General features: G+C 39.1%; 1 protein-coding gene across 10 annotated transcripts in view; it reads left to right on the forward strand.

Annotated features, from left to right (window-relative positions):
* The first annotated feature begins 2,137 nt into the window (after nucleotides 1-2,137).
* Nucleotides 2,138-26,677, forward strand: part of Phf3 (PHD finger protein 3) — a 76,037-nt gene continuing 51,497 nt past the window's right edge. For 2 of the 10 annotated variants that reach the window (XM_052745245.1, XM_052745248.1), the window contains exons 1-2: nucleotides 2,138-2,448; nucleotides 13,092-13,360. In XM_052745245.1, coding sequence (XP_052601205.1) covers nucleotides 13,117-13,360 — 244 coding nt within the window. In that variant the 5' untranslated portion in view covers nucleotides 2,138-2,448; nucleotides 13,092-13,116. Of the gene's footprint in view, nucleotides 2,449-2,938; nucleotides 3,049-13,091; nucleotides 13,361-26,677 lie in introns of those variants that run through there. The other 8 variants (XM_052745247.1, XM_052745246.1, XM_052745251.1 and 5 more) reach the window with 8 other exon arrangements.

Below are 26,677 nucleotides of genomic sequence, written 5' to 3' on the forward strand. Positions count from 1 at the left end.
CTCTCTCTCTGTCTTAAGTGTGCCTTAGATGGAGGTCAGCAATAGGAGGAAACCAAGAGCAGAGCTCACCCTAGAATGAGAGCCTCAGTTGCAGGAGGAGCAGCAAGGGTCACATCTACCACTGTGATGCAAGACTCTGCCCTCCAGAGGCCTCAGATAGCTCCAGGATTCAGGACAGGATACCAAACAGGACAGCCAACAGGGACTTGCAGGAGCTTGTTCTATCTATGGCAACAATGGTGTTTCAGACAAACATAACGTTCATTTGCCTAAGGCTGGGCAAGCCCAGTCCCCTGCCTGCAGCTTAGCTGTTCAAAAGGTAGTAGATGAGCCCCAGAAGGCTCCTCAGATTGGCAATCAAAACCGATCTTGATATTTGCATTTAATACCATCCCCCATGGCTTTATTTTAGGTGGACTTTGGTTTTCCTGGGCCCACATTTTTGCAAGATCCAAACTGTATCATTCCCCCGCCCCCATAATTTCAGTCAAATATAAATACACACTATTAGTTTTTTTGTTGCTCTTCTACTAAATTCAATTTCCCCAAGTTAATTTGGACTTTTAATGCTACCAGTATTATCTGATTTTTTTCCACAAGTGTTTAAACATTTTACTTAAAAATGACCTGTGGGCAGTTATAACCATTCCTAGGGCTCTTTTTTTTTTTTTTCCCTTGTAACCTGTGTCTTGGGTAAAAGACAAATACTCTTGTTTACCTTTAGAAACAACAAGAAAAGTCCAGGAGTGGACAAATATGGATTTGGATGCTTGATTGAAATAACAGGCTCAAAGTACCATGCTTGATGGCAAGGTTGCTGACTCTTCTTGGATCAGAAATCTTTGTTGCGACAGTGCTATGACTCATATTTTTATCTTCATTTTGTGTTTTGTCCTAAATTTACTAAGATTTCTCTGAAAAGATAAGTTTTCCTCAACTCTTAATATTCTCCTTCCCCCTATTTTACACTGAGGTTAATAAGAGTCAGGATAGTATTTAGTTTTTGCAATTCCTTCCCAAACAACTCAAGTGAAAGTTCCCTTCCTTCCTTCCTTCCTTCCTTCCTTCCTTCCTTCCTTCCTTCTTTTTTTGACTGTGAAACAAAGACTTGAGGGATTGATGCGTTACAGCAGAGGGATGGCATCCTAGAACTCCACTCAGGACAACCCCAGCCTCCTTTGCAGAAGTGTTTTTAGCGGTGAAGTTACCAGAAGACAGAGAAAGTAAAGAGCAGGTCACCACATGCCTGTGGCTTGTTCTACCTCCGGCTGACCTTACTATGTGAAGTGTGCTTGGTGTGAGGTTTAACTTAACAAAGGCTTTAAAAGGAAGCGTGCAGACCTTATGGTAAGGTGCTCGGCAGGTCCGGACAACACTGTAATTGTCTCTGCAGACTGAAAACACAATCGCGGTTAAGGGGCTCATTTTTGGTTACAGTGACTGACAGGCAACAGTTAAACCATAGCACTTAACTAAAGGCTGGGATGGGTTACAAAGTGTTGTGGAGTCTCAGTGTTTGCTCTTTGGACTTCTACAAGCTATTAAAAATTGAGGGAACTCCAGGGGTCTTACTTTATAGTTGTATCTATCGATACTCTGGAAAGGAAACGTAAGAAAAAAAAATATTTTTTATGACCGCAAGTTCCATTGCATGTCACAAATGTTATGATAGATTCTGCAACAAAATAATGAAGACTGAAAAATTTTAAGTGTATTTACTAGTTCTTTGTTAAGGTGACAAGAAACTTAGACACATGCTATTGTCAGAGGAATGAGGGCTCTCTGAAAGGTAGCAATGGAGTGTGGCGTCCAAGGGCTGCGGATCATATTTTGAAAACTGCTTACCAAGAATTTTTTTTTTGGTATCCAGGAATGTTTCTTTTTCAGAGACAGGATGTCTCACTGGCTGGCCGGGAAAGGGGTCAGCTCTGCATTTACTGTCTGGCTTCCTGCTTATCCTGGTAGGCAACCAGGGTTCGCTCCCACCACCGCCACCGCCGCCGCTGCAGAGGCCTGCCTGGTCGAGCCTTCCCGGCGGCTGCGCGCAGGCCGCAGCGCGCAGGCGCGGCGCACGCCGCCCCGGCCCCCGGAACGGTAAACAGTAGCGTCACGTGACGCGGCCCCGCTCCTTGCTCCCGCGCCGCCGCTGCCGCCGCCGCCGCCGCCGTCGCACGCCGATGGCTGCGGGCTTTCGCGGCGCCGCACAGGCTCCACGAGGCGAGCGACCCCAGGGCTCAGGGAGGCAGCGACTGCAGCTCGGACCGGGAGGGCGGCGCGCCGGCCAGCCGTAGTGTCGTCACCGCGGCGGCGCGGGCTCCGGAGCCCCCCGAGCCCAGGCAGCAACGCCGACGCCCTGCGCGCACCCCCCCCTCCGCGGCCCCCTCCTCCGCGGCCCCGCGGCCTCCATCTTCCTCTGGCTGCCGGTGGCAGCGCTCGTCTGCGGAGCGGGTGAGTGGCGGCGCCGGCCGCGACGGGCACTCGGTGGCCTCCTTCTTCTCCTTCCCTCCCCCGCCCCGGCCCCCACGCGGGCGGCCCGCGTCCTCTCTCCGTCGCGCGGCGGCCGCCCGCCCGCTCCTCCCGGGCCGTTCGGCCTCCGGGGCCTCCCCGGCTGGCCCCGCCCCGCCCCGGCCTGCCCCACCGTTTGGCCCGCGGGGGCCCCGGAGCAGCGGTGGCGGTGCGGCCTCGGCGCGACCGCCGAGCCTCGGCTCTCGCCGGCGAGCGTGCCCGGTCTCGGCCGCCGCCGCGCGGGCAGGCGTCGCGGGGCCAGGCCGGGTTCGAAAGGCCCTGGGCCTGGCGCTGCGGACGCCGCCGCCGGCTCGCGGAGCCGGGCGGCAGGCCGGACCGCACCGAGGCCGACCCGCGCCGGAGGCCGGTCCCTGCCCCCGCCCCGGGTGGGGGGAGAGTCTGGCGCTGCAGACCTTCGAGGGGGAACGCGCGCTTTTGTGCTGGGGACCCAGACAGTGGACTCCTATTGCCTACTTTGAAATGGGAAGCCTAGAGTCCTGCCTGCCGACAGGACTTGTAATTTAATGAACCACTAGTCGATAAGTACGTGTTAATGGTGCTAAAGAACCGATCATCTGACACGGGGCGGGGGTAGGGGACCCAGGGAGAGGAGAAAGTGTTGTGGCGCCCTCCAGCCCGAGGCTCTTTTCCCTAGATGGCCCATTTCCCTGGGATGCACCCTCTCCTGGTCTTTGGGTAGCTAAATGCCATTTCCTAGTCGTTACAATTCGAATGTGTGTTTGTTATTGCTAGTCAGTAGTCATTAGTAGAGCGTGATTGTGGTTCCAGGGAAGTGCAACAATGTTTTAATGTCTACCTGATGTTATCTTCACTCTTCGTACAGATCTTTTTAAAAAGGATGGAACAATTAAGACTTTCCTCACATTATGAATTTTGCCACCTTATTTTACTCTAAAATTTTAAAATGATCACAGCAAATTATTGCTCTACTTAGTATTTGGGTTCAAACTTGGACTTGTGTTTTCAGTGTGCAGACCTACATCTCAGTTCCTACCTTTTTTTAAATTTTTGAATGAAGTGTTTGGTATTTTGAAAATGTGGATGATGTGTGTTTATAGAAAAGGACAGATGAAAGAGAAAAGTGTTCCGGTGTAGCATCTTTATGTTTTTCGTTTATAGCGCTATTCCAGAGCACAGAAGATGTTGAGGGAAAAATCAGTACTCCTTAACATTTGCTATACTTAGATCTTTTTTTTTTTTTTCTTCTTTCCCACTGTTCTCTTTGCCGGTCATTTATGTTCACAATGATTCTTCCGTTCATCATCATTACCATTATCACTTACTTTAAAATGAATACTCTGTTTTCCAATAGTAGGAGTAATGTAAACAGGACATCAAGAAGTCGTCATAGCTCTGATGAAGTCATACATTCAGATAATTCTTTAGCAGCAGAGAGACTTGCTGCATAGATGAAAGGGACTCTTTGAAAAGAGTTAAGACCGGAAATGTTCAAGTTTAATTTATAGTTGTACTAGTGATGTGTCCAGATGATAAAGGACTCAGTGGTGGGACTGAAGTTTTCTCCTGTCGCTTTTACACGTTATGGGTGTTTCTTGAGGAGCATGAGTGGTGTAATTTGTTACAGTGCTCTTGCATCCTAGTGGAAGAACAGTGAGTTTATCTGTTGCACCGAATTTATATATGTATAAGCTTCTTGTACACAATGCTGGATATTCTCATGCACTCTAAGAGAAAAATGGTCTATAAGCATAGGTGGGAACTAGATTAGACCAAGTTAGTAATTTTAGGATAGAGAAATTGCAACTTAATCATTTAAAGCCTCATTATTAAAATTTAACATAGTCTGTTTTGGAATCATCTAAGAAAAGTTTGATAGCCTTTGATCTATATATTATTGATAAAAGTTGGAAGGCAGCAAGTAATGGTTTGCTATAAAATTATCATAAGAATTGGAGATTTTTGGAGAGCTACACATACACATAAGCATATACACAGACACTCAGCACTCAGACATGCACATTGGATGTTGTGCCAAAAAGTTGGAAAGCACTGCTTTGGAGAGCTCTGCTGTGATTGTTTATGGTCCCCAAGGAAGCAGCTCCCTCAGTCCCTGGGTGAAAGTGAACTTGCAAATAAATGTAAAAGGAAAGGAATGGAGAAGCAGAAGGCCATGTTTTCAGGCAGGAAAATACCAACTCACACTCTGGCAGATGTGTCCACACAGGCTGCATATGGCTGAGGAAAGCAGCAAATGTGGTCCAGGACAGATAGAAACTAAAAAAAGAGTGGAGGTATTTATTTAGTGTGGGGCATACTTGGAAAAACTGCTGTATGAAAATTAGGCTTACAGTTTTTATGTCAAAATAGGTAATATCTTGATTCCTTGGCAAGGTAATATTTATTCAGTAATATGTATTCAGTGTTTATTTTTGTGATGCTTTTTTTTTTTTCCTTTTGGTTTTTCTGAGACAGGGTTTCACCCATAGCCCTGGCTGTCCTGGAACTCACCACATAGATTAGGCTGGCCTTGAATGCACAGAGATCCACCTGCTCTGGGATTAAAGGTGTGCACCACCACCACTGGGCACATTTTGCTTTCTTAAAAGTACACTTTTGAAGAAAATCCAGATTAAATTCTCTTATTTCCCTTAAAGTACTTTTTGTATTTCAGTTTTTTCCTAGGCTGTCCTTTTTCTCTTCTAATGTACATAATTACTTTAGTTTCAAGAGGTTGACATTTTGTAGAGTGCTAAATATGTTTATTCACCTGCATTTCAGGAATTTTTTGTTGACAAACGGCTGCTAGCTGTTTTTAAAAAATTGGAACAAAATATCTTGGGCTTAATACTCTGTCCTGTGCATGTGCCTGAGCATATCCTCTGAGAAATCAGAGATACCTTTATAGAAATGTAGGAGATATTATTTTTTAAAACTACAAAAATGACTTTTAAACTATTAAAAATTTACAGTTTTGAGAGCAGGAAAGAAAAATACTGTTTAATTGTTGCTGTTTGATTACATAGGAGATACCAGGGCATTGATTTGATTAAAAGTATTGGAAACCAAAGTGCTCTGAGGGAATGGAGTTTTGACTGAAAAACAGAATTTAAAGACATTAGATAGGAAATCAGTGTATTAAAATTTAGAAGGGAATTCAAGTGTTAGGAAAGCATTGTATGAGTTGATAAGTGTCATTCTTTATGTGTTTAATGTCAGGTAGTTCTTTGTCAGAGATAATTATTATTTGAAGCAGGGTCTCACTATTTAGCGTTGGCTGGCCTGAAGAGTGATTGGCCCTGAACTCACAGAGAGCTCTTCCTGTATTGGGATTAAAGATGGGTACCTCCACACCTGGCTCAGGAATTAAATTTTTTTGACCTTTTACACAGTGAAGGAAGGGCTCTAAGAAAGTAGTAGAGGTTTGAATATTACCCGGAAGTTTTAATGTGTTGGTATAATCTTAAGTTCATCAGACATTTTGAATGGCATGGTAGATGATACAGAAAGGCTAAGCATAATACTGTAATTCACAGTTTGTATGAGGTGAACCCGTGAAGCAAAACAGTAGGTTGTGAACTACACTGCAAAGTTTTTAGCTGGTAAGTTTACTTTTCCTCCAGATAACATGTTCATATACATTGAGGATAGCTATTTTATTTTTATCTGCTTAATTTGAAAGAAAAATGAGATACTTATTCAGCATTTTTACAGATTTTATTATTATGAATTAAAGTTATAAGAATAATGTGTTTGTAAATAGAGTGCATAAAATAAAATTTAGAAGTACTGGCTCAGAAATCATACTGCCTGTATTGTGATTTGAGGATATTGGGTAAGTGACCTTTGGACAACTAAATAACTATTGAGTTTTAATTTGCTCTTTTGTAGAAGAGATAATAATTGAACCTACTTTACAATGCCTGATATTCAGTAAGTGCTAAGAGTTTGTTGTTTGACTGTTAGTGCCTATGCTATGGCGACACTTCAGTGGTTAATTCAAAATTCCACTGCTGTTTAATGCTCTTAGAGTATGAAATGACTAGATTTTTGAGATGAATTTTTTTTTCCTTTTACTACCTTTGACTAGTCCAATTCTGCATTTGCAGGTTCAGCTTCTACCTGTTAGTTCTTTTTCTAAGTTCAAAAATCTTTGGTGTCATTGTAGGCAGGGTTCCTTTTACTGGATAAGTTCACAAAAACTTCAGGATCCTTGTTTTCCTTTATGAGGTTTTGCTAGTAGATTCTAACTCATGGAACTAGAACAGAATGTGTGTGGACAGTTACTTGTGGGATTGTACTTAAGCATTCCATCATTTTCCTTGACTGTCCTAGAAAGATAACCTAGGGTTCATCTATAGTTTTTTAAATTTTTAAATAATTTAAACTTGTATGGGTGTTTTGTCTGTATGTATGTCTGTGCACATGTGTGCCTGGTTTGCACAGAGGCCACAAAAGGGCCTCAGATGACCCTGGGACTTGAGTTATAGTTTTAAGCAAGAATGTGGGTGCTGGGAATCGAACATGGGTCCTCTGGAAAAGCAGCCATGCTCTTAACTCCTGAACTTTCTCTCTAGTCCTTATCTATCATGTTTTTATACCAGTCTTTAAGAAAAGACCTTGAAGTCATATAAGTGAGTTTAAGTATTACACTTGATTTGCTGAACCAGAGTTGTAGCTGTAGCACCTTTCTTATAGATTGTTGATAACAGTTGTACCTGCCTGAAAGTAGAATTGTGATAATTAAATGACATAATATCAGTGAGCTACTTACTACAGCATCCTGACTAGTAAATAGTCAGTGAATTTAATTTTATAAAAACAGTATAGTGTAGTGGTAAGTGTATTGAATCTTGAGTGAGCTATTTCTCTGGGTTCAGCTTTTTGCTCCACTGCTTACTCTAGCAAGTAGTTTGGTTTTTGCTAATCAGTTTTTAAAAATTGGCACTATAATATAGAGTTGTTTTGTTAAATGAATATCTATAGAGGAGCATTTCTTGGCCCATACCATTGCCTCCCTCTCTTTGTGCAATGTGGACTTGTTTTAAATGCATTATAATGTATTTACTAGATACTTGTGGCACCCTTTCCAACTGTCATGACAGTGAAGGCATCTAACTAAGCATAGCCAAGTGTTCGTTGGATGGGTATAACTGCCTCCAATTAAGAATAATTTGGTCCTGATGTTCCACACCTGGAACCCCCAGTATTGGGAGGCGAAAGCAGGATGATTAAGTGAGGTCAGGGTGGACTACAGGAGACCTTATCTGATCATCAAGGGGTGGGGAAGTGGTGTGGTTTCTGTGCAGCTAGACAGTAAGTTTTTTGTTTTACTGCTAATAGCAGTAGTACTTTTTTTCTACTACAGCTGCCTGTTAGAAATTTGTTTTTGCTAAATATGTCTGATCAAATTGCTTGATTTAAAGTTTAAATCAAGTTTAGATAGTTTAAAATTTAAACTGTTATGTCAGGGCTGGAGGACATAAAGTACAGTCCCTTTCTAGGGCTTTGCCTGGGTTTCTCTTACACATAGTTGATCACTGCTTCTCGTTAGGTTTTCACCAGCACGTTGACCTAGCAGTAAGACCTCCACTAGCATACATGAAACGCCCCACCCAGTTACTGTTACCTTGTTTAAAATGTCGTAGGTTTTATGATTACTTGTGTTTTAGTTACTTTTCTCTTGCTGTGACAAAACACCTTGACCAAGGCAACTTCTAAAAGAAAGCATTTGATTGGCCTTGCGAGTCCACGATGGAAGAAAAAAGGCATGGTGCAGGAACAGCTGACATCTTGATACAAAAGCAGGAGGCAGGAAGGAGGGGGCAGAGAGGGAGAGGGGTAGGTAACTGGGAATGGTATGAGTTTTTGAAACCTGAAGCCCACCTCTTTCAACAGTGCCACACCCGGTCGTTCCCTAACAGTCCACTGAGGACCACGTATTCAAGCATATGAGCCAGTGGGGGCCATTCTCATTTAGACATCTTGGATATTTTTGTTTCTTCTTGTTACCCATTATATGTGTGCGTGCACATGTGTACACTATATGAGACAGTTAAAGCTCGTTATATAATCTCCCAGTCTTTTCAGCCCTCCCCCCCTTAATTACTGGGGCTCCCAAGCTGTCTTGAAGCTTGATATTTAGCCAAAGCTAGCCTTGTGCTATGTATTCGCCCCTTCCCCCCAGTGCTTGAATTACAAGCCTATACCCACACCCAGCTCTTGGTCTCTTTCTGTTTTTTGGGTTTTTTTTTTTTTTTTTTTTTTTTTTTTTGGTTTTTTGTTTGTTTTTTGAGACAGGGTTTCTCCATGTAGTTTTGGTGCCTGTCCTGGATCTCACTCCGTAGACTTAACTTTGATACTGGTAGCACTGTATTTATTTAGATTTTTAAAAAAGTAATATTTGATAAAATATATTTTATGTAGGTTTGCTTTAGAGATTTTTGTTTGAGACTTTTTTTTAAAGTATATGGTATCGAGATAGAGCTCTCCCACTGGCCTATATCTTTTTGGTGACAGAGTCTCACTTAGTTGCCTGGGTTGGCCCTGAACACAAATGTACTCTGTAGGCCAGGCAGGCTTTGAATGTGTAATTATCTTGTGCTTTCCTGCAAGAGTAGGCAGGATTATAGTCCTGTGCCACCAGGCCCAGTTAAATGTGAGACATTTAAAATCTAATCATACAAGTCAGTTTTTTTAAGTAATTTTTGTGGCACTTTGTCCCCCATTCTGTTTATACTTGAAACAGAATAACATATTTTGGTTTTATTTACTATAATCTAAATTTAACTACAGTTTAATTCTCAAAGTTAAGTATTTTAAAATTGGAAATATACTTGGATATTTAATTTTACTTACAACATGAAATTTAATTATAAGATTAAACATTACTTACAACTTTAATACTTATATTTTTAATTATGTTCTGAGTCTTTAAATGGTTCAGTAGAACAGAACACTACTTACTGTTTTATTAGCTCTGTTTTCCTTCTCTTGGTCTACCCTCTGAACCTTTAGGATTCAGGTCACATATCTACTTACCTCCTGAGTTTTCATTTCTGACCCTATTAGCAGCCCTCAAATATTGGTAGTGTGTTGATATTTATATTTTATTGTATTTGTATGTCTGTGATCAGTCTTGGATTGTGAATTTCTTAAGTTTGAGACCATAATTGGTTTCTCTTTGTAGTAGATGTTTAGTAAATATGTGAGTGAATGAATGGTTTGAATTAAGATTATCCAATTCTGTGACAACTATGTGTATTTTACTGTTTGTAAATATTAGGTGTGATTGTGATCCCAGAAAAAATTTCAGATTTTAACATGTATAACCTCAAATTATTGATAATGATTTAATTGTATGAATTCCATGAGACACTGTAAATAGACAATAGTGTGTTTTGCTTAAAATACCAAATGTAAGGAAGTTCTTAAGTAAAACTTTAGTATAAGAGACAGAAATTTGTTTATATCAAGCAGCTATATAGTTAACAAAGAGACTGGAAATATCTTTTTAATTATACCTGCTTGTCTTTGTCTTTTACACTACTTGGTATCCCCAATGTTCTTTCTTTTTAAAACTGCCTTATTTTGGAATATTTTAGATTTATAGGAAAGCCGTAAAGCAGGAAAAGAGTTCCTACATAACCTGTCTATGACTTGTGATGTAATAATAGTGCCTCTATCAGAGCAAACAGAAAACTATTAACTGAAGCCCATACTTTATTCAGATTTTACAAGCTTTACCAGTAATGTATGTTTTCTGTTCTGCTGTCAGTACACATTGAACTTAGATTAATGTGTCTTTTTAAGTTAATATTTCTGTAATTAACTAACACTTATTTTACTATTTAGCATGGAATATGTTTTTGTTTTTTTTTTGTTTTTTTTTTTTTCCGAGACAGGGTTTCTCTGTGTAGCTTTGCGCCTTTCCTGGAACTCACTTGGTAGCCCAGGCTGGCCTCGAACTCACAGAGATCCGCCTGGCTCTGCCTCCCGAGTGCTGGGATTAAAGGCGTGCGCCACCACCGCCCGGCGGAATATGTTTTTTTTAAGGTGCATTTTAAATTTTATGTCAGTCTTTGACTATTCATGGAGATCCCATCTTCCTGCAGCTTGTGGGACCTGGGGGCTGGGAACCACATTTTCTTCTCCTGTAAGAGCAGCACATGCTTTTAGCCAGGAGCCATCTCTTCCACCCTAGCATGAGTTAGTTTTGATACTAAGAACTTACTATCTGAAACTAGTTTCTTATATTTCTTTATACTTGTGATAAATGTTACTTTCCACATAGCTTGAGTGTTGGATGGCAGTACACTGTGGTATTTTTTCCTTATTTAATTGTGTACAAATCTAATAGGACCCACCTTAAAAAAAAGCAGCCCCATTAATTTATATCAGTTTCCCTTAAAATATGTTCCCCAGAGTACTAGTATTGTGATATGTCCTATGGAAATTGTCTTTTTTGGCCCCATAAATATGGGGATCTTTTTCTTTTCTGTCTTAAAAGATTTTCATTCTTACTGACCTGCTGAGGTGTCTCATGCAGTGGTAGCTGCATAGTAAACATTCGATGACTATAACAGAAAATACTGTTAAAGATATGGAACCTTATTATACCCACTCTCTCAATTTTTGATCATAGAATCTTTTCCTTGATAAGCTAGCTTTCTAAATCCAGCGAAATGATTAGTCATACAGTTTGGATTAAAGAGCCGTATTGGAAAGTTTACCTATCTTAAAGAGTTCAATATGCTTAACTGCTTTCTTTTCTTTCCTTTGCTTATTTTTGGCAGAGGAAAATATGTTGAGACAGGGTCTTATTGACCCAGGCTGGCTTCAAGCTCTTCTTTATGTAAGCCAAGACTGGCCTTGACTTTTCATTTGAAGAGTGGTGGTATATTTCTTTTTTCTTTCTTTCCTTCTTTCCTTCTTTCCTTCTTTCCTTCTTTCTTTCTTTCTTTCTTTCTTTCTTTCTTTCTTTCTCTCTCTCTTTCTCTCTCTCCCTCCCTTCTCTCCTCTCTCTCTCTCTCTTTTTCCCAGACAGGGTTTCTCTGTGTAACAACTGTGGCTGTTCAGGAACTCACTCTGTAGACCAGGCTGGCCTCAAAGTCTCAGAGATCCTTCTGCCTCTGCCTCCCTAGTGCTGGGATCAAAGGTGTGGGCCACCACTGCCCGGCATGATGGGTTATTTCTGAAACTATTAAATAATTAAGATTTAGGACATTCCGCCATTCCTTAAAGTTTCCATTTATTCTTCAGAGTCATTTCTTCCTTCTCTTTAGCCCCAGGCAATCACTAATTTGCTGGGAAATGGTTTTTCAGTAGCCTTCAAGTCTTCCGAGCCCTTAAGTTCAGTGTTAAAGGGTAAATAGGTATTAGACATGGACTATGGAGCTGGATGGCTTTGAGGAAATTAAATTATTTGAATGCATTTTCCTTGTAAAACAAGCATATTATCCAATCATTTTTATCATCAAGGATTAAGTCATACATATTCAGATAAAATGCTCACCAAAGTATCTCATATAATTTATATCCAGTAGTTATCTATATATGGGAATGCTACACTGCCTCCCTTTTTTTAGATAGTATCTTAGCATGTGGCCCAGGCTGGCCTCAAGCTCCTGATCCTCCTAAATTCTGGGATGATGGGTGCACAACATCACATACAGCTTTCCCTCTCCTTTTTAAGGGGGAAAAGCTTAAGCCAGGTTAAGAAAGTTTTGGTAGATTTGGAGTTTTGAAAATACGGAGCACAAGATAATCTAGGTGATCAGTGTGGTTTCTTAACTGGTTCACTTTTATTTAAAACCATTCATAAAAATAATTGAGTTTTTGATAAACCTTGAGAGCTTCAGATACCTTTTGTTTAATGCTAGTGTGTAGGGGCAGTTCGGGTAGACTAATTCAACATCTGTGTAAACCACACATAACTCACTAAAATAAATCTGAATATGTGATATGATTGTTTTCTTGTTATTTATCTTGTTGTCTCCTAAAAGAAGACCCTAGGAGAATATGTGTATATGTGCACAGCTTTGTGTGCATGTGTAAACTTGTGATCTGTTGGGTTTAGTTGATAGTTGCTTTGATTCAATGGGGGAGGTGGGGGAGGGAGAAAACCTTGTCTTTCTCTGTTATATGTGAATAATTTAAATGCTTTGTAAATAAAACAAGGCTATCTGTGGTTTCTTGTAGTTATGGGACCACAATTTAAATAATTTAATTTTAGTTCTTTTATGTGGACTTACTGTAAAAGCATTGTTTGATTCTTTATGAAAATGTTATGGTTAAAAACATACAGCTTTGTGGTTTAAACCATGTAATTAATGGGCTATGTAATTATTTTTCTAAAATAATGAATTGAGTAAACATTTAGTAGGATTTCTGGTAAAATAATATTCTACATGCATGATAAAGAAAGATCATTCAGTAAAGATTTGTACCACATTTCCAAATGTATATTCTAAAAAACAGTGAAGGTTTTTTTAAAAAACAAATTCAGAAGTGTGTTCTTAGATTCAAAACTATTAAAATAATTTGGTATTAGGTGATTTTCAATTGATAGCTTTATTTCTTATGGTATTTTTTTTGTCTTTCTATAGGGTTGAAAGACACACAGAAGTCTTCATGGATATAGTTGATACATTTAATCATTTAATTCCTACTGAACACTTAGATGATGCCCTATTTCTAGGATCCAACCTGGAGAATGAAGTCTGTGAGGATTTTAGTACAAGTCAAACTGTCTTAGAGGACTCGCTGAAGAACATGCTCAGCGATAAGGATCCTATGCTAGGATCTGCAAGTAACCAGTTCTGTTTGCCTGTTTTGGATAGCAATGATCCCAATTTCCAGATGCCTTGTTCAACAGGTAATTCTTACTTTTTTTTTTTTTTTTTAAGTCTGCAATTTAAAATAAAGACTTTTCAGCAGCATCTTTTTTCCTTTTCTTTTTTAAAAATGAGTGTAGTGAATTTAGGGTTCTTTCTTTTAAATTTAGAGTCTCTTTTCCAGGCATCAGAATTAGATAGAGAATTTCAACTAAGTTTTCTTCCAAGCAGTATATAGAGTTATTTTCAAGGATGTTATGGATCTAGGTAGAATGACCATGTAACTTGTTATATCAGATGGAATGTTTATGAGGATTAAAGGTTTGCTGTTAATAATTATTTCAATAACATGTGAAAATTGGGACTCATGTTAGAAATAGAGGTTGCCTGGCAAATGGGACACTGTCACCCTTGGCCTGCCTGCTAGAGTCAAGAACAAAAGCTGAATTGATGTATATCTTCAGCTTTCATGGTTTTCTTGGCTGGAATTACAGATATATTTTATATGTCTGTTTCAAAACTAGACAAAGAACTCTAGGTCTGTGCGGTCCTGTACAGTAACCACTAGCCATACATAATTATTACCCCAAACTAACTTAGTTCTAGTTGAGATATGCTGTAAAATGCACATTAAATTTTGGATATTTGATATGAAAGAAGACTGTAAATTATTTCATTAACTTCTTGATTATGTGTTAAAGCAGTATTTTGAAGATCCGTGGTTAAATAAATTATGAAAATTAATTTTTTCTCATTACGGAATTATTTTTATGAGTCTGGGTCTCAAGTGTTGCCTCAGGCTGGCCTCCACCTCCTCAGCTCATGAAATCCTTTTGCCAGAGTAGAGGATTTCTGTGCCTGACTTACTTTTTCTGCTGATATTTATTTACTTATTTGCTGAGATTGAACTCAGGGCCTTGTACATGCCAGACGAATAATCTGCCACTAGTCAGGTGTAAGCCTAGCCTGTTGTTTATAAACAAGTGACTACTTGAACATTTGAAATCACTCATGTGGCTAGAACTGTTGGAAAGCACTGCTCTAATATTCGTTGTTGAAGTAGCTGAAAGAGTAAGGAGAGTACCGTTCTGTCAGGCTAAAGTATTCTTAATGAGAAGAAGTGTCTTTGGAATTGGGTATAATGGTGCATGCCTATAATCCCAGCACTTGGGAAGCTAAAGGAGGAGGATTTTAAGTTCATGGCCAGCCTAGGCTACATATCAAGACCCTGTCTCAAAGTCAAGGAAGAAAAAAAGGCTGGGAAACACCTGACTGATCCCCAGAATAATTCACAGGTTTATGTGATGCTGGTTTGTTTGCTAGTGACTTTAGACTGCTCCTAAAATACTGTTTTCGGTATATTTATTATTTATTTTTAATATTGTTTGTCCAATATTTTAAATTTATATAGTAACTGAAGGTTTGGAATATCTGGATTGCTGTTGACTCAGATCATGCTGCCCGAAGATCTCAACACTGATTACTACTAGGACTCTGATTTCAATCACTCCTTAATACTGAAGTGTTTTGAATTGCTGTTAATGGTGTATCTCTGAAATGATTCATATTGTGTTGTGTTATCACATAGGTCACGTTGTTGCTTGTATTACTGAATGTTTCAAAACTTTACACTTGTTTTCTGTATGTGTTGTGTAAGTTTTTTGTTTTTTTGTTCTTTTTTTTCCCCCTTGGTGCCTGTGTCTGTGGGTAGTTGTACATACCTGTTGTTAAATGCTTTGGTAGCCTTTGCTTGTCCTCACACTGTTGTCTGGTTTAGTCCACATTCAGGAAAAACATTTCATCCCTGTGCACTTGTTGGAATTACAGTCACCACTGATAATGTTTTGAAGGGTCTGGAATCAGCACGGTTAGCATCTTGCTAGACATTTTTTACTTACAAAATTATGGCTCATTGGTAATCCTAATATTTCTACTGGCATTAAAAAAAACTTTTTAAAAGATAATTTCTGTTGATGTAAAAGTTTTTACTGATGTAAAACGGCTTCAGTTTGGTGAACATTTCTAGTTAAATACTTAAAATTCCCTCTATTGAAATACTTACTTTTGAGGATTATTTATTAATGATTGTAATGATTCTGTTTTGAGTGGAAATGTTCTCATTAATTTGTTGGCTGTAATTATCTTAGGTCTTTAGTCAATGATGTTTTCGTATCCATATTTGTATGGTATATACTCTTTTAAGACATGCAAGAGAATGTGTAAGGGACACTTACAATAATGTTAAAGCTCCTGTTTAGGATTGTTTAAATTTCATTATTTGCCAGTCAGTTAGTGGATGTGATTCACGGTTCTTTTTGTCTTTTTTTTTTTTTTTTTTTGGTTTTTCGAGACAGGGTTTCTCTGTGTAGCTTTGCGCCTTTCCTGGAACTCACTTGGTAGTCCAGGCTGGCCTCGAACTCACAGAGATCCACCTGGCTCTGCCTCCCGAGTGCTGGGATTAAAGGCGTGCGCCACCACCGCCTGGCTCTTTTTGTCTTTTGAGATAGTAAAAAAGCTCACTTGTTTTCTAATGACTGCAAAACGGAAAAACATTTTTTAATTTTATTTTAGAATAATACTAGATTTAAGAGAGTTTCAAAGAAGAAATTTTACTGTAACTTAATGAAAATACTTTGTGGAGAGTAACTTTTCCAGCTATTTGTGAATTACTTTGGGTTTTTTGTTATAAGCGTGACGTAGTTTCTATCCAGATTTTTGTACCTGGCTCCATAGGTTTTTACTGATGGTTTTGAATGGAGTTAAACAGAGAAATGTTCTTGTCTGTATTTCTCAGGACAGTGAAGGCTATATATACTGTGGTTATTTTATAACTTCGGATTTTTCTTTCTTTTTTTTAATAGTTCTGTAAACTTAGCAAATGGAGTAAGTCTTTTCTCTGTTCTGCAGAACCAGGTTGTGTCTGTAGCTATTTACAGGTTTCTTTTATTGGTGACATAGTTGGATGGTTCGTATTATATATTTTTTTTTTGTTTCATTGATTCTTTGTATTATTCTGTTTCATTTTTATTGACTTTAGCCCTGAGTTTTATTATTTCTTGCTGTTCTCTCCTCTTGAGTGTGATTGCTTCTTTTTTTTTTTTGTTTTTTTTGTTTGTTTGTTTGTTTGCTTGTTTTTTTTTTAATTTATTTTGCAATACAATTCAGTTCTACATATTAGCCACGGATTCCCTTGTTCTCCCCCCTCCGGTCCCCCCTCACCTTCCCCCCAACCCCCCCCCCCCCCCCCGTATTATATTTTTGTGGTCTCTAGAAACTTCATGTCTGCAATCTGAATGCTTAAGAGGGTGAGGCAGGAGGATTGTCAAGAGTTCCAGGCGTAGTGAGCTCAAGTCTAGTTAGGGAAACAGAGTCAGACGCTGTTTGCTGATTGTCCGAACCTTTGCTTGTGCTGCTTCCTTCTGAGCAGAGTGCTAGTCACAGTGACGTTAGGTCCTCAGCAGTGTGCACTCCAGGACCACTCTAGGCAGTTTCTTTTTACAGTTAACATAATTATGCATATTCACGGGTTAGTGTGGTGATTCAGTACTTGTACACATGATAATCAGATGCATCCCTTTAAAGACTGACTTGTGCTGACAAGTTTATTCACTTTATTCCATATCACCATATTCTCTCTTTGTATTCAGCATCATTTTTGTTTACTTTTTACATCTTTTTTGTTTTACTTCTTTAGAAATTTGTTTTAGAGTTTTGCTTTTTTAATATACACTGCCATAGTTTCTTTGTCTGAAAATTTAATTGTGGAAGTTTTTAAGAACTTTTTGCATTCTGTGTGTACCATTTTACAATGGCATTCTATTGTCATAGGGACAAAGCAGTTTTTCTCTGCATTTATTTTTCCTTTCCAGTAGTATTATGAACATTTCCCAAAAGTTGGGTTATTTTGTTGTTGATCTTTTGATGGTTAAATAGGAAATTTAGTGCTGTTTTATGTGGAATAATTGATTGTTAGCCAGATAACTATGCCGTTATTTGGGGGAAACACTAAATAGCAGGTTGAGACATATTTACTAGTAAGTAGTATCTGTCCTGTTTCCTCCACTTGGTTTCAGGTTAGGGAAAGGCTTTTTATTTCCTTATAAGTCAGTGCTTGGGTATAGATAGGCCTTGTTATGTGATGAAGTTGAAGGGGAAATCTGTTTTACTCAAAGTTTAAATGTTAATCTTCTCTTTAAAAAAATAGCAACACTCAGTATTGTTTAGCTGAATATCTAGGTATAATATACTAGACATAAAATTAATCATCAAGGCACCAAACTTGGCAAACATGGTAACTTCCTCTGGAATTACTGCCTTGTATTTGTCGTCAGGAGAGTCATTTCAGTCTCAGAAGTTGGGGGCACTGTTTCCAAAGGGAGCTTGCAGGCAGAGGCAGCTTATGAAGAAAGTCCTAGTTCTTTATGCACAGAGGATGTCTATGAAGGAACTTGATACATGGTTAGTGCTTGCATGTTAATGTACCAGATACTGTGTAAATGTGATTAACTGGCCTTATTACATCTTCAGAGCTGTAGCTGTACACATAGTAACTGTGTCAGTTACATTTCTGTTGCTGTGGCAAAGTACCAGGACCAAGATCAATTTAAGGAAGGAAAGATTGATTGATTTTGGTTTCAGAGTGTCTGTCTGTGCTGGTAGGAAAGGCATGGCAGGCAGTTGAGGGCCAGTGTAGGAAGGTGGCTTATCATACAAAGTCTACACAGGAAGCAGAGAAGGAGAACAGGAAGCAGGGCTGAGACTTTAAACCCTCATAACTCGTGGTCGGAGTGATGTACTTTCTCCAGCAAGGCTACAGTCTTAAAAGTTCTGTAATCTCAAGGCCCCAAACAGTATTGTCAACTGCTGACCAATGGTTTAAATACTCAAGCCTCTAGGGGGCATTTCATGCAGATCACAGCAGTTACCAACAGGTTTCTAGATTGTTAATTTCCCAAGTTCATTAATAAAAATGCCACAGTACTAAGATTGGAATAGTGTCTTAAGTTTTCTGCTGCTTATGTAGTTGAATGCTCTTGAATTCAGGGCTCTAAAGCTTTTTCTCAAATTCCATTTATTTTTATTTTCAGTGAGGATGAAGTTTTAAAATTTGTTTTTAGAAGAATAAAGAGGCTAGATTTGTTTTTAAGACTGTGGGTTTAGGGGAGATTTATTAGGCTCTGTAATGGCTCATAATTATTAAAAAGAGTGAGGGCTTCAGAAAGGGAGGTGGGGAGAGGAGTGACATAAAACAATTGGCTAGCGATTCAGTTGATTGTGCAAATAGATGCTCTTAAATATATGCAGTTAATAAGTACCGATGGATAGAAGTATACTACAAGCTGCCTTAAACATTTTGCATCAGGCAGACCTATTATTTCAGAGTAGAATTCAGTTAGCTATACGGAGGAAAAACCCATCACTTTTGCCTTCGTGTGTGTGTGTGTGTGTGTGTGTGTGTGTGTGTGTGTGTGTGTGTGTGTAGTTTTTAAATCTTTTTACTGTGTATTTTGAATAGTATTTTGCTGTGTGGAGTTTGCCTGGCCTTGTCCTCACTGTGTAGTCCAGACTGTCCCTGCAGCTGTCATAACCCTGCCTCAGCCTCCTAAGGACAGCATTTTTGTTTAAAATGAAGTATTTTGAGCTGTATTCATTACCGAATGTGTGTTTGTGCTAGCCATGTACCAGGCTACAAATATACAAAGGTGAATAAAACAAAATTTGCCTCAGTTATCATGGAGCTTTGCATTTAATATAGAAATAACAGTTTTTGATGAATTGTCTGAGTATATTTCATAAGGCTAGTTATGTATTTAGCATTCATTTGTTGGAAGAGATAGTGTAGCAATGGCCTTAAATGTTCCTGAGCTGTGTTACTATGCCAAGATGTTGGATTATTTCTCAGGATTGTGATTTCAGCAAACTACTTTGAATGATGAAATAAAAGTATGTTATCCATCTTTTATCCCAAAGATGTTCGGTGTTCACTACAAAAGCAGTAAATACTCTTCATATAATATATCATTCCAGTTTCTTACTGTAGTTCACTGAGCATGCAGACATTTAGATAGGCATACTTGTGTGTCATTCCTGTGAAAATGGAAGAGGTCAGAGGCACTGACTGACATCATGATCCTTGATGCCTACTGTGCTACAAAGACTTTTTTTGTCCTGGTAGTTTTGTGGATTTGGCCAGCAACCATGAATCAGGGAGGATCTGGTTGGTTTGTTTGCAAGTGGAGTCAAATCCTAGCCCCTTTACACTTTGTAACATTTCTGTGTTTAATCTCATATATAATACATTCCATGGCTACTTCAAATAGTTAATAAAGACAACAAAAATTAAATGAAAAAATTTGCTTCTATGAAAGCAGGGTTATTTTATGTTATTCATATATGCAGTATGAATGTATGTTATTCATATATGCAGTAGAAAGTCGGTACTTAGTAATCTTGACTTGGAAAAAATAAACCAGAGAAAAGACAGGGTGTAAGACCAAGAGGCCAGACAGTGAGCAGGTGTGCTGTAGGTATGCTGCATCTCCCCCTGCTGCAGATTTTAACCAAAGTATATAAACCTTCACTGTACAGCAGCAAAACCTAATGCCTCAGGGAAAATTCTTTCAGACACTAAACGAGAGTTTCTGTCCATAGATTTCTCAGCTGAAGTTTCTGGTGTGAATACTGTGCTTTGCTGTCCATTCCTCTCAAATATTACCTTCTGCTAGTTCTGATGTTTTGCTGCAGAATTTTAATCTTTGCTGTAAGTGCATTGTGATAGTTATTAAATGTGTGCTTAGAAGAGGAAAACTGCCACAAAGTTATATACAGACGTCTGTTAAAGTCCGAGATATCTAAAATGATGAGATTGTTGAGTGATAATTGATGTAGGCCCTCTTTTCCTGGTAAAGCCAATTTCCTGTTACCACTCTTGAGATAAGATGAAGCGTTTTCCTGGTGTGGTTATACTGCATTAGATGCCAACTCCAGTAATAAAATGCAAAAAGTACTCCCTTGTGTTGAATGGACAACAGCTAATACTAGTGCAGAGGAGTCAATATTAACATATTCTAAAATTATTTTATGTAAAATGATTATATTTTGATGGTCTTACTCTTTTAGTAAGAAAAATACTTACTGGTCCCACAGCCTTCCTACATCTGCCTTCTAGATACTAGGTCACAAGTGTGCACCACAGCACCTGGCTTTGGTCTCATTCTTTCTTTTTTCTGCTACTTTGTGTGTGTGTGTGTGTGTGTGTGTGTGTGTGTGTGTGTGTGTGTGTGTATCTGTATCTGCATCTGCAGGTTGGTACAGCTGCCTGAAGAAGTCATAGCTGTTAGATCTTCTTGGCGCTTAGTTACGAGTGGTTGTGAGGCACCTGATGTGGTACTAGGGTTTGAACTTGGGCCTCTGGGAGAGCGGTGCTGGTCTTAACCCCTGAACTAGTTCTCTAACTCCCCAAATTTTATTTTTATGCTCTGTATTCTCAACTTAGATTTTAAGTAAGTTTATCATATTTGCTTATACTACTTTGAGAGAATGTTCTAACTCAATTGTTTGGTAATTTTATATAATTTTATATTTATACACTTTCATGTGGAAATTATAACATTTATGGGGGTTAGTGAGAGCTCATGGGTAAAGATACTCACTGGTCAAGCCTAATGACCTGAGTTCAATCCATGGAATGAACGTATGTTGTAGGAAAGAACAGACTCCCACAAGTTGTCCTTTGACTTTTACTTGCAACCCCCCCCCCACACAAGATAAATAAATGTAATAAAGATAAAAAGTTTTATGGGCACTGAACTTGGTGCTTGTTATCTTATCACTGGTGGCTGAGGCAGGAGGATTGCTGCAAGTTAGAGGCCACCCTGGCCTTCATAGTAAAACAAAAACCAAAAACCACACAAACAAAAAACCTACCTCTTCCAAATAAAACTACTCCCCAGGAAGAACAGTAAAAGAATCTGGAACCCGTGTTCATGTATGTAGGTGATGGGCATTCTTAGGCAGAGCAATGAGCAGTCTATGATTTTCTTTCTTAGTTTGGTTTTTATCATTGTGGGTTGTGGTGGACCAGCCGCCACTTTTATGACCCAGGGTACTTTTGAGTAGGGAGAAGTGAGAAATATTAGCTAGAAAGAGATACCTAGACGATGAGAGGAAAGACAGAAACACAGGATAGTCTCGGGGGAGGGCCTGGGTCTGAACCCACCAGCCCAGAACTTTATTCCAAAGGACTTTTTATCACAATGCCAAGGGGGAGGAGCAAAGACCTCCCCCTTGCTCAATACAGCCAAGTGTAGACCTTCTGAACACCTGCACTCAGGCCTGTGGTCCAACTGTCCCTCTTTATGCAGACCTGCTGGATAAAGCCACCAGGAAACCCAGATGGACTCCAACAGTGGGTATGAGTGTGTGTGTGTGTGTGTGTGTGTGTGTGTGTGTGTGTGTGTGTGTGTGTGTGAGAGAGAGAGAGAGAGAGATAGGGATGTGTACCACAGTGCACGGTCGTGTTGAAGAAGACTGTAGTGTCAGTTCTCTCCTTCAGCCTTTTCGTGGGTTCTGGGCACTGAACTCTGGTGTCAGGGTTGCGGCTTAAGTGCTTTCATCTGCTGAGCTAGTTCTCTGCCCCTGTTTGCTTTTTCATATGAGGGATTCATGAGATGTTTTTCTGAACTTGTGTTTATCTTGGTCTAAATAATTCCATAATGAACTTTTTCTGTCAAGAACAACGAATAATAAAAATCTTTAAGTGTTACATCTTAAGGATTCTGAGCAAAGAGTTCTGACTAAAGATAGAGTGATGTGGGGACTGGCAGCTCCAGTGGCCTGGAGGGAGAGTCTTGTTTCAGGGCCTTGTCTCTGCCTCATTTTCTTTGTTCTTGATGCCTTCCTGCTGACTCCAGAAACCCCATTGTCCAGCCTTTGCTCTTTCCTAGGTTCTGGCTTACTGGCTTATGTGGACTCAGAATATTTGATTACAGTTTTAGATAGGGCTAGGTTCACCTGAGAGTGAAAACAACTACATTTGACATTGGAGATGTTGTGGGTCACAGCCTAGCTAGTACTCACATCCGTAGTAAGGTGGATTGGGTGGCTAATGCAGTCTCTATGAGTGACATGTACCCATCTCCAAAAGATTAGCTGAATTATCTTGAGCAGTCACTAGTAATTTCAAGCATACCTGTCATTCAGGTATGTACTGATGCCTCTTCACACTTGTATGTCACCCAAAGTGTTTGGGATACTTGGCTTATTTTCCAAGCTAACCCAGCTTCACTTGTCTAAGACTTTCTATGCTGGTTCTGTTTTTCACTTCCTTAATGGATCATAAGTATCCATCATCATTTGTTATGATTTAGGGAGAAAACGAATTATTGTAGTGTTTAACCCTAAAGGTGGGTGTCAACATTACTGCTTGTTTATTTGAGGCTTCATTCTTTGTAAATGTGTCAGTGTGGGAGGTCAGTGTGTATGTGTGTGTGGAGGAAGAGAGACCATGTGCATGCCAGGTATCTTCCTTGGTTACTTTCCACTTCGTTGTTTTGTTTTTTCAATTTTATGTGGATGGGTGCTTTTGCTGAATGTAAGCACATTGTGCCCCCAGAGACCAGAGGAAGGTGCTGATCCCTTGGTTGTGAGCTACCATGTGGTGCTGGGAAACAAACCCAGGGGCACTGGTGATGCAGTCAGTTTTCTTATAGCTGCTGAGCCATCTCTTTAATCCCACTTCTTTTTTTTTTTTTTTTTTTTTGAGTCAGGGTTTCATGTAGCCTAAGATGGCCTTGAATTCACTAGGTAGCCTAGTGATCTTGAATTCCTGATTCTTCTGCTTCTGCCTCTCAGGCTGTTGGGAGTATAGGCATTCACTGTAATACCCTATTTGCTATATATTACTAAAATGTCGTCTTTATGGAAGGGACAGACTAAGGGTATTCATTTTTTAATATGACTTACTGCTTAGACCTTTTCATAATAAAAGAGGCAATTATATTTATAATACCTGTCTTATTTGTAGAACACTAAGCTTGCTTTGTAAATCAAAATGTTTAACTCATCTTTAAATGTAATAACTTTTAAAGCCCTTGCTGTGAATTAATACAGAAACTTGATGTGATATATCTTTATAGTCACTTCATTCTATTACTGCAAGCAGTCTACTGGTTTAAGGTTTTAAACTATAGAGAACTGTGTATTAATAACACTGTAATGCAGAACACTGAAGGCAAACATATTTTTAGGTATCAATTTCTCTCTTCTAGGAAGTTCTGATTCTTAAGAGTCTCTCATCAGGATATGTTATGGCTGAGACTAATCCACCAAGGCTGTTAGTGTTAGTTTGAGTGAATATTGATAAAGTTAATTTTGTTTTACATTTTAGGTAAGTTAATATGAGTTTTTTTTCTAGGTCATTGATTATCTACTTGCAGATACTTTCTTGGGGGAACAGAAACAGCTTCTTGTGTATACTTTTAAAGCTGCTGTATAGCGGAGTAGAGAGTTGGCTCAGCAGTTAAGAGCACTTGCTCATAAAGGACCCGAGTTGAGTTCCAGCGCTCATGTCAGGCTGCTTGTAACTGCCTGTAAATTCAGCTCCAGGGGATCTGAAGCTCCCTACACAGACATACAGTGCATGTACAGAAAATAAAATACATTGTATTAAAAATGACATATTATTTAGAGTATGATTTTAATATACTGACTTCATATATTATCCCCCTAAATTTTGCTATATACTTGATTGACATTGACTTTAAAAAGTTTATTTACACACACACACACACACACACACACACACACACGTGTGGATGCACACTGTGCATGTGGAGGCTGGAGAAAAAACTTTTAGGAGTTGCTTCTGTTCTTGCATCATAAGTGTTCCAGGGATTGAACTCTCTGATCAGGCTTGGAAGAAGCACTTTATGTTACTGAGCCATTTATTCTGCCTGCATTACACGCTCCCTTCCCTTTATGAGACAGGACCTCTCCTGCTTTGTAGACCAGAATGGCCTCAAAGGCATGGCAATCTTCCTCCCTCAGCCTCCCAAGTGCTGAGATTAAACATACCCCAACATGTTGATTTGTACACCTTACAAAATGAGGAACTCTTGGTGAAGATACATGTTTCCACTTCATTCTGCATGGGAGCATTATCCCTTCCCCATGTTAAGTTTTTGTTGTCCTTGTGTCTTTTTAAATTTTTAATTAAAGTTATTACTGAGTATGTGAGTGTAGGCACATCTGTGCCAGAGTATACCTGTAAAGGTCAGAGAACAACTTGGGAACCTGTTTCTTCTGCTTCCAGACTCTAAGCTAGCTGGCACGTGAGATGTTAGCTGTTGCTTGTCGCTCATCTTCCCGTCTTGCAGTGGAAATGCTAGGATTACAGGCATATATCACCAAATCTGGCTTCATGTTAAGTTATTTTTTTTCTTTTGTTTAGCTTTTCAACTTTTAAAATATACCTACTTGGATATCTTTAAAAAGACATTTTAAATGTGTTTTAGAATAAAATGGACTGGAAATCAAGTATATCCCATTTAGATATCTGGGTAAAGATACCTTTTAGTTTTTAAATAAGTTTTTTCATTATAAATTTAATTTTGTATTTTGGAATTTTCACCATAATGATAATGATAATACAGTGTGTACACACACATGTGCCTTCCATTGGGATTCAGCGTTGTTACTATTTGGTTCTACTTTCTTTACTCATGTAAGAAATTTGTTAGTTTATCCATTCCAGCCATGAGCTACCTCCACAGAAAGGGCTTAAGCACAATTACTCTGTACCTACACTAGATGGTTATATAATATTATCTAGTTACCTATCCCGATTCAGATGTACTATTTGTCCCCAAGTTAGACTTTTCATCTGGTTTTTTAAAATCAGGATGTAGGTATAATGTTTCTGTTGTCACTCTTTCCCATTGATGACTTTTTTTTCCCCATTTTTGAGGCAAGCCTAGGCTGGCCTTTAACTCCCTTTGTAGTTGAGGATGGCCTTGAACTTCTGATAATCTTCCACCTTCCAAATCCTAGGATCACAGGCTTGTTCTATAGGCCATGCTCCATTTATGTATTGCTGGTAATCAAATCTAGAGCTTTGTGCATTCTAGGCAAGAACTCTATCATCTGAGCTACTACATCCATAGCTAGCCTTCAAATTGATACTTTTTGAAGAAATAGTAAGACCGCCTATTCTAAGAATGAGCTAAATTACAGGTATTTTTAAATTGTTGATAAGGTCACCTGGCTTGTTCTTCTGTTCCTTTACTTCCTCCACATTGGAAGTGTGGATTAAAAGCTTGATTAGAGTTAAGGTTAAACATATTTATAAGAATTCTTCATAGGTGAAGCTTTGCAGTTAATACTGTATAATGTCAGAAATCTTTTTTTTTTTTTGGTTTTTCGAGTCAGGGTTTCTCTGTGTAGCTTTGCGCCTTTCCTGGAACTCACTTGGTAGCCCAGGCTGGCCTCGAACTCACAGAGATCCGCCGGCCTCTGCCTCCCGAGTGCTGGGATTAAAGGCGTGTGCCACCACCGCCCGGCTAATGTCAGAAATCTTATTATGGTTGCATGTGAACTCTTTATGTTGAGTTTGATTCCCAGGTTAAGGTAGTAAGAAATAAATCTCTTAGGACTTAAGATCATATGCCATCAGAGAACCATAACTTTGCTCAGTTTCTCATCAGGTTTTCCTTTAGTGGGTTTCATGTATCCATTGGCAATGCTTGCTGGCATCAATTGTGACCATTGGTTATTTTCTAGTTAGTTTAATTCATGTTTATTTGCTGGCGTTCTTTAGTGACATTAAATTTGTCCCATCACCTGCAAGGTAGAGACAATTCCTGTGAGTGAGAGTGCTGAAAGGGGCAAAGCTAGCATTTAATTAGCAGTTTCAGAGTTTATGTTGGTGAAGTAGTTATACCCGATTTCATGGAGGGGCTTCTATTTTCCCTTTTGATTGTCACAAGGAGTCTGTGGATCTGTGGTTACGTGATCCTTTGCTCCACTTGAGTACTAGTTTTTATAGGCATACATCACCATACTTGGTTTTGATGTTCCAAGTTCTTTTTCTCTCTTGTATACAAATGATCTCACAAGTAGTCAGTAAGATATATGTCTAATACTGTTTTGAGATGAATGTCTAGTTGTATGTGTGTTACTGTTGTAGAGGCAGTACTTTTTAAAGTGTCTTTTGACTTCCTGATTATTTTAAAATCTGAGGATTTTTGTGTTCGCTTTGGCTGCAGCCATTTTTTTTCTCGGTTTCAGGTATGGTTACTGTCAATTTCAGTATGAAAGATTTCCTATTATGCAGTGTCCTCAAAATAAAGTTAAATACATAA

The sequence above is a fragment of the Peromyscus californicus genome, unplaced genomic scaffold (genome assembly GCF_007827085.1).
Source record: "Peromyscus californicus insignis strain IS unplaced genomic scaffold, ASM782708v3 Scaffold_19__1_contigs__length_69161282, whole genome shotgun sequence".
NCBI classification, from domain to species: Eukaryota; Metazoa; Chordata; class Mammalia; order Rodentia; family Cricetidae; genus Peromyscus; species Peromyscus californicus.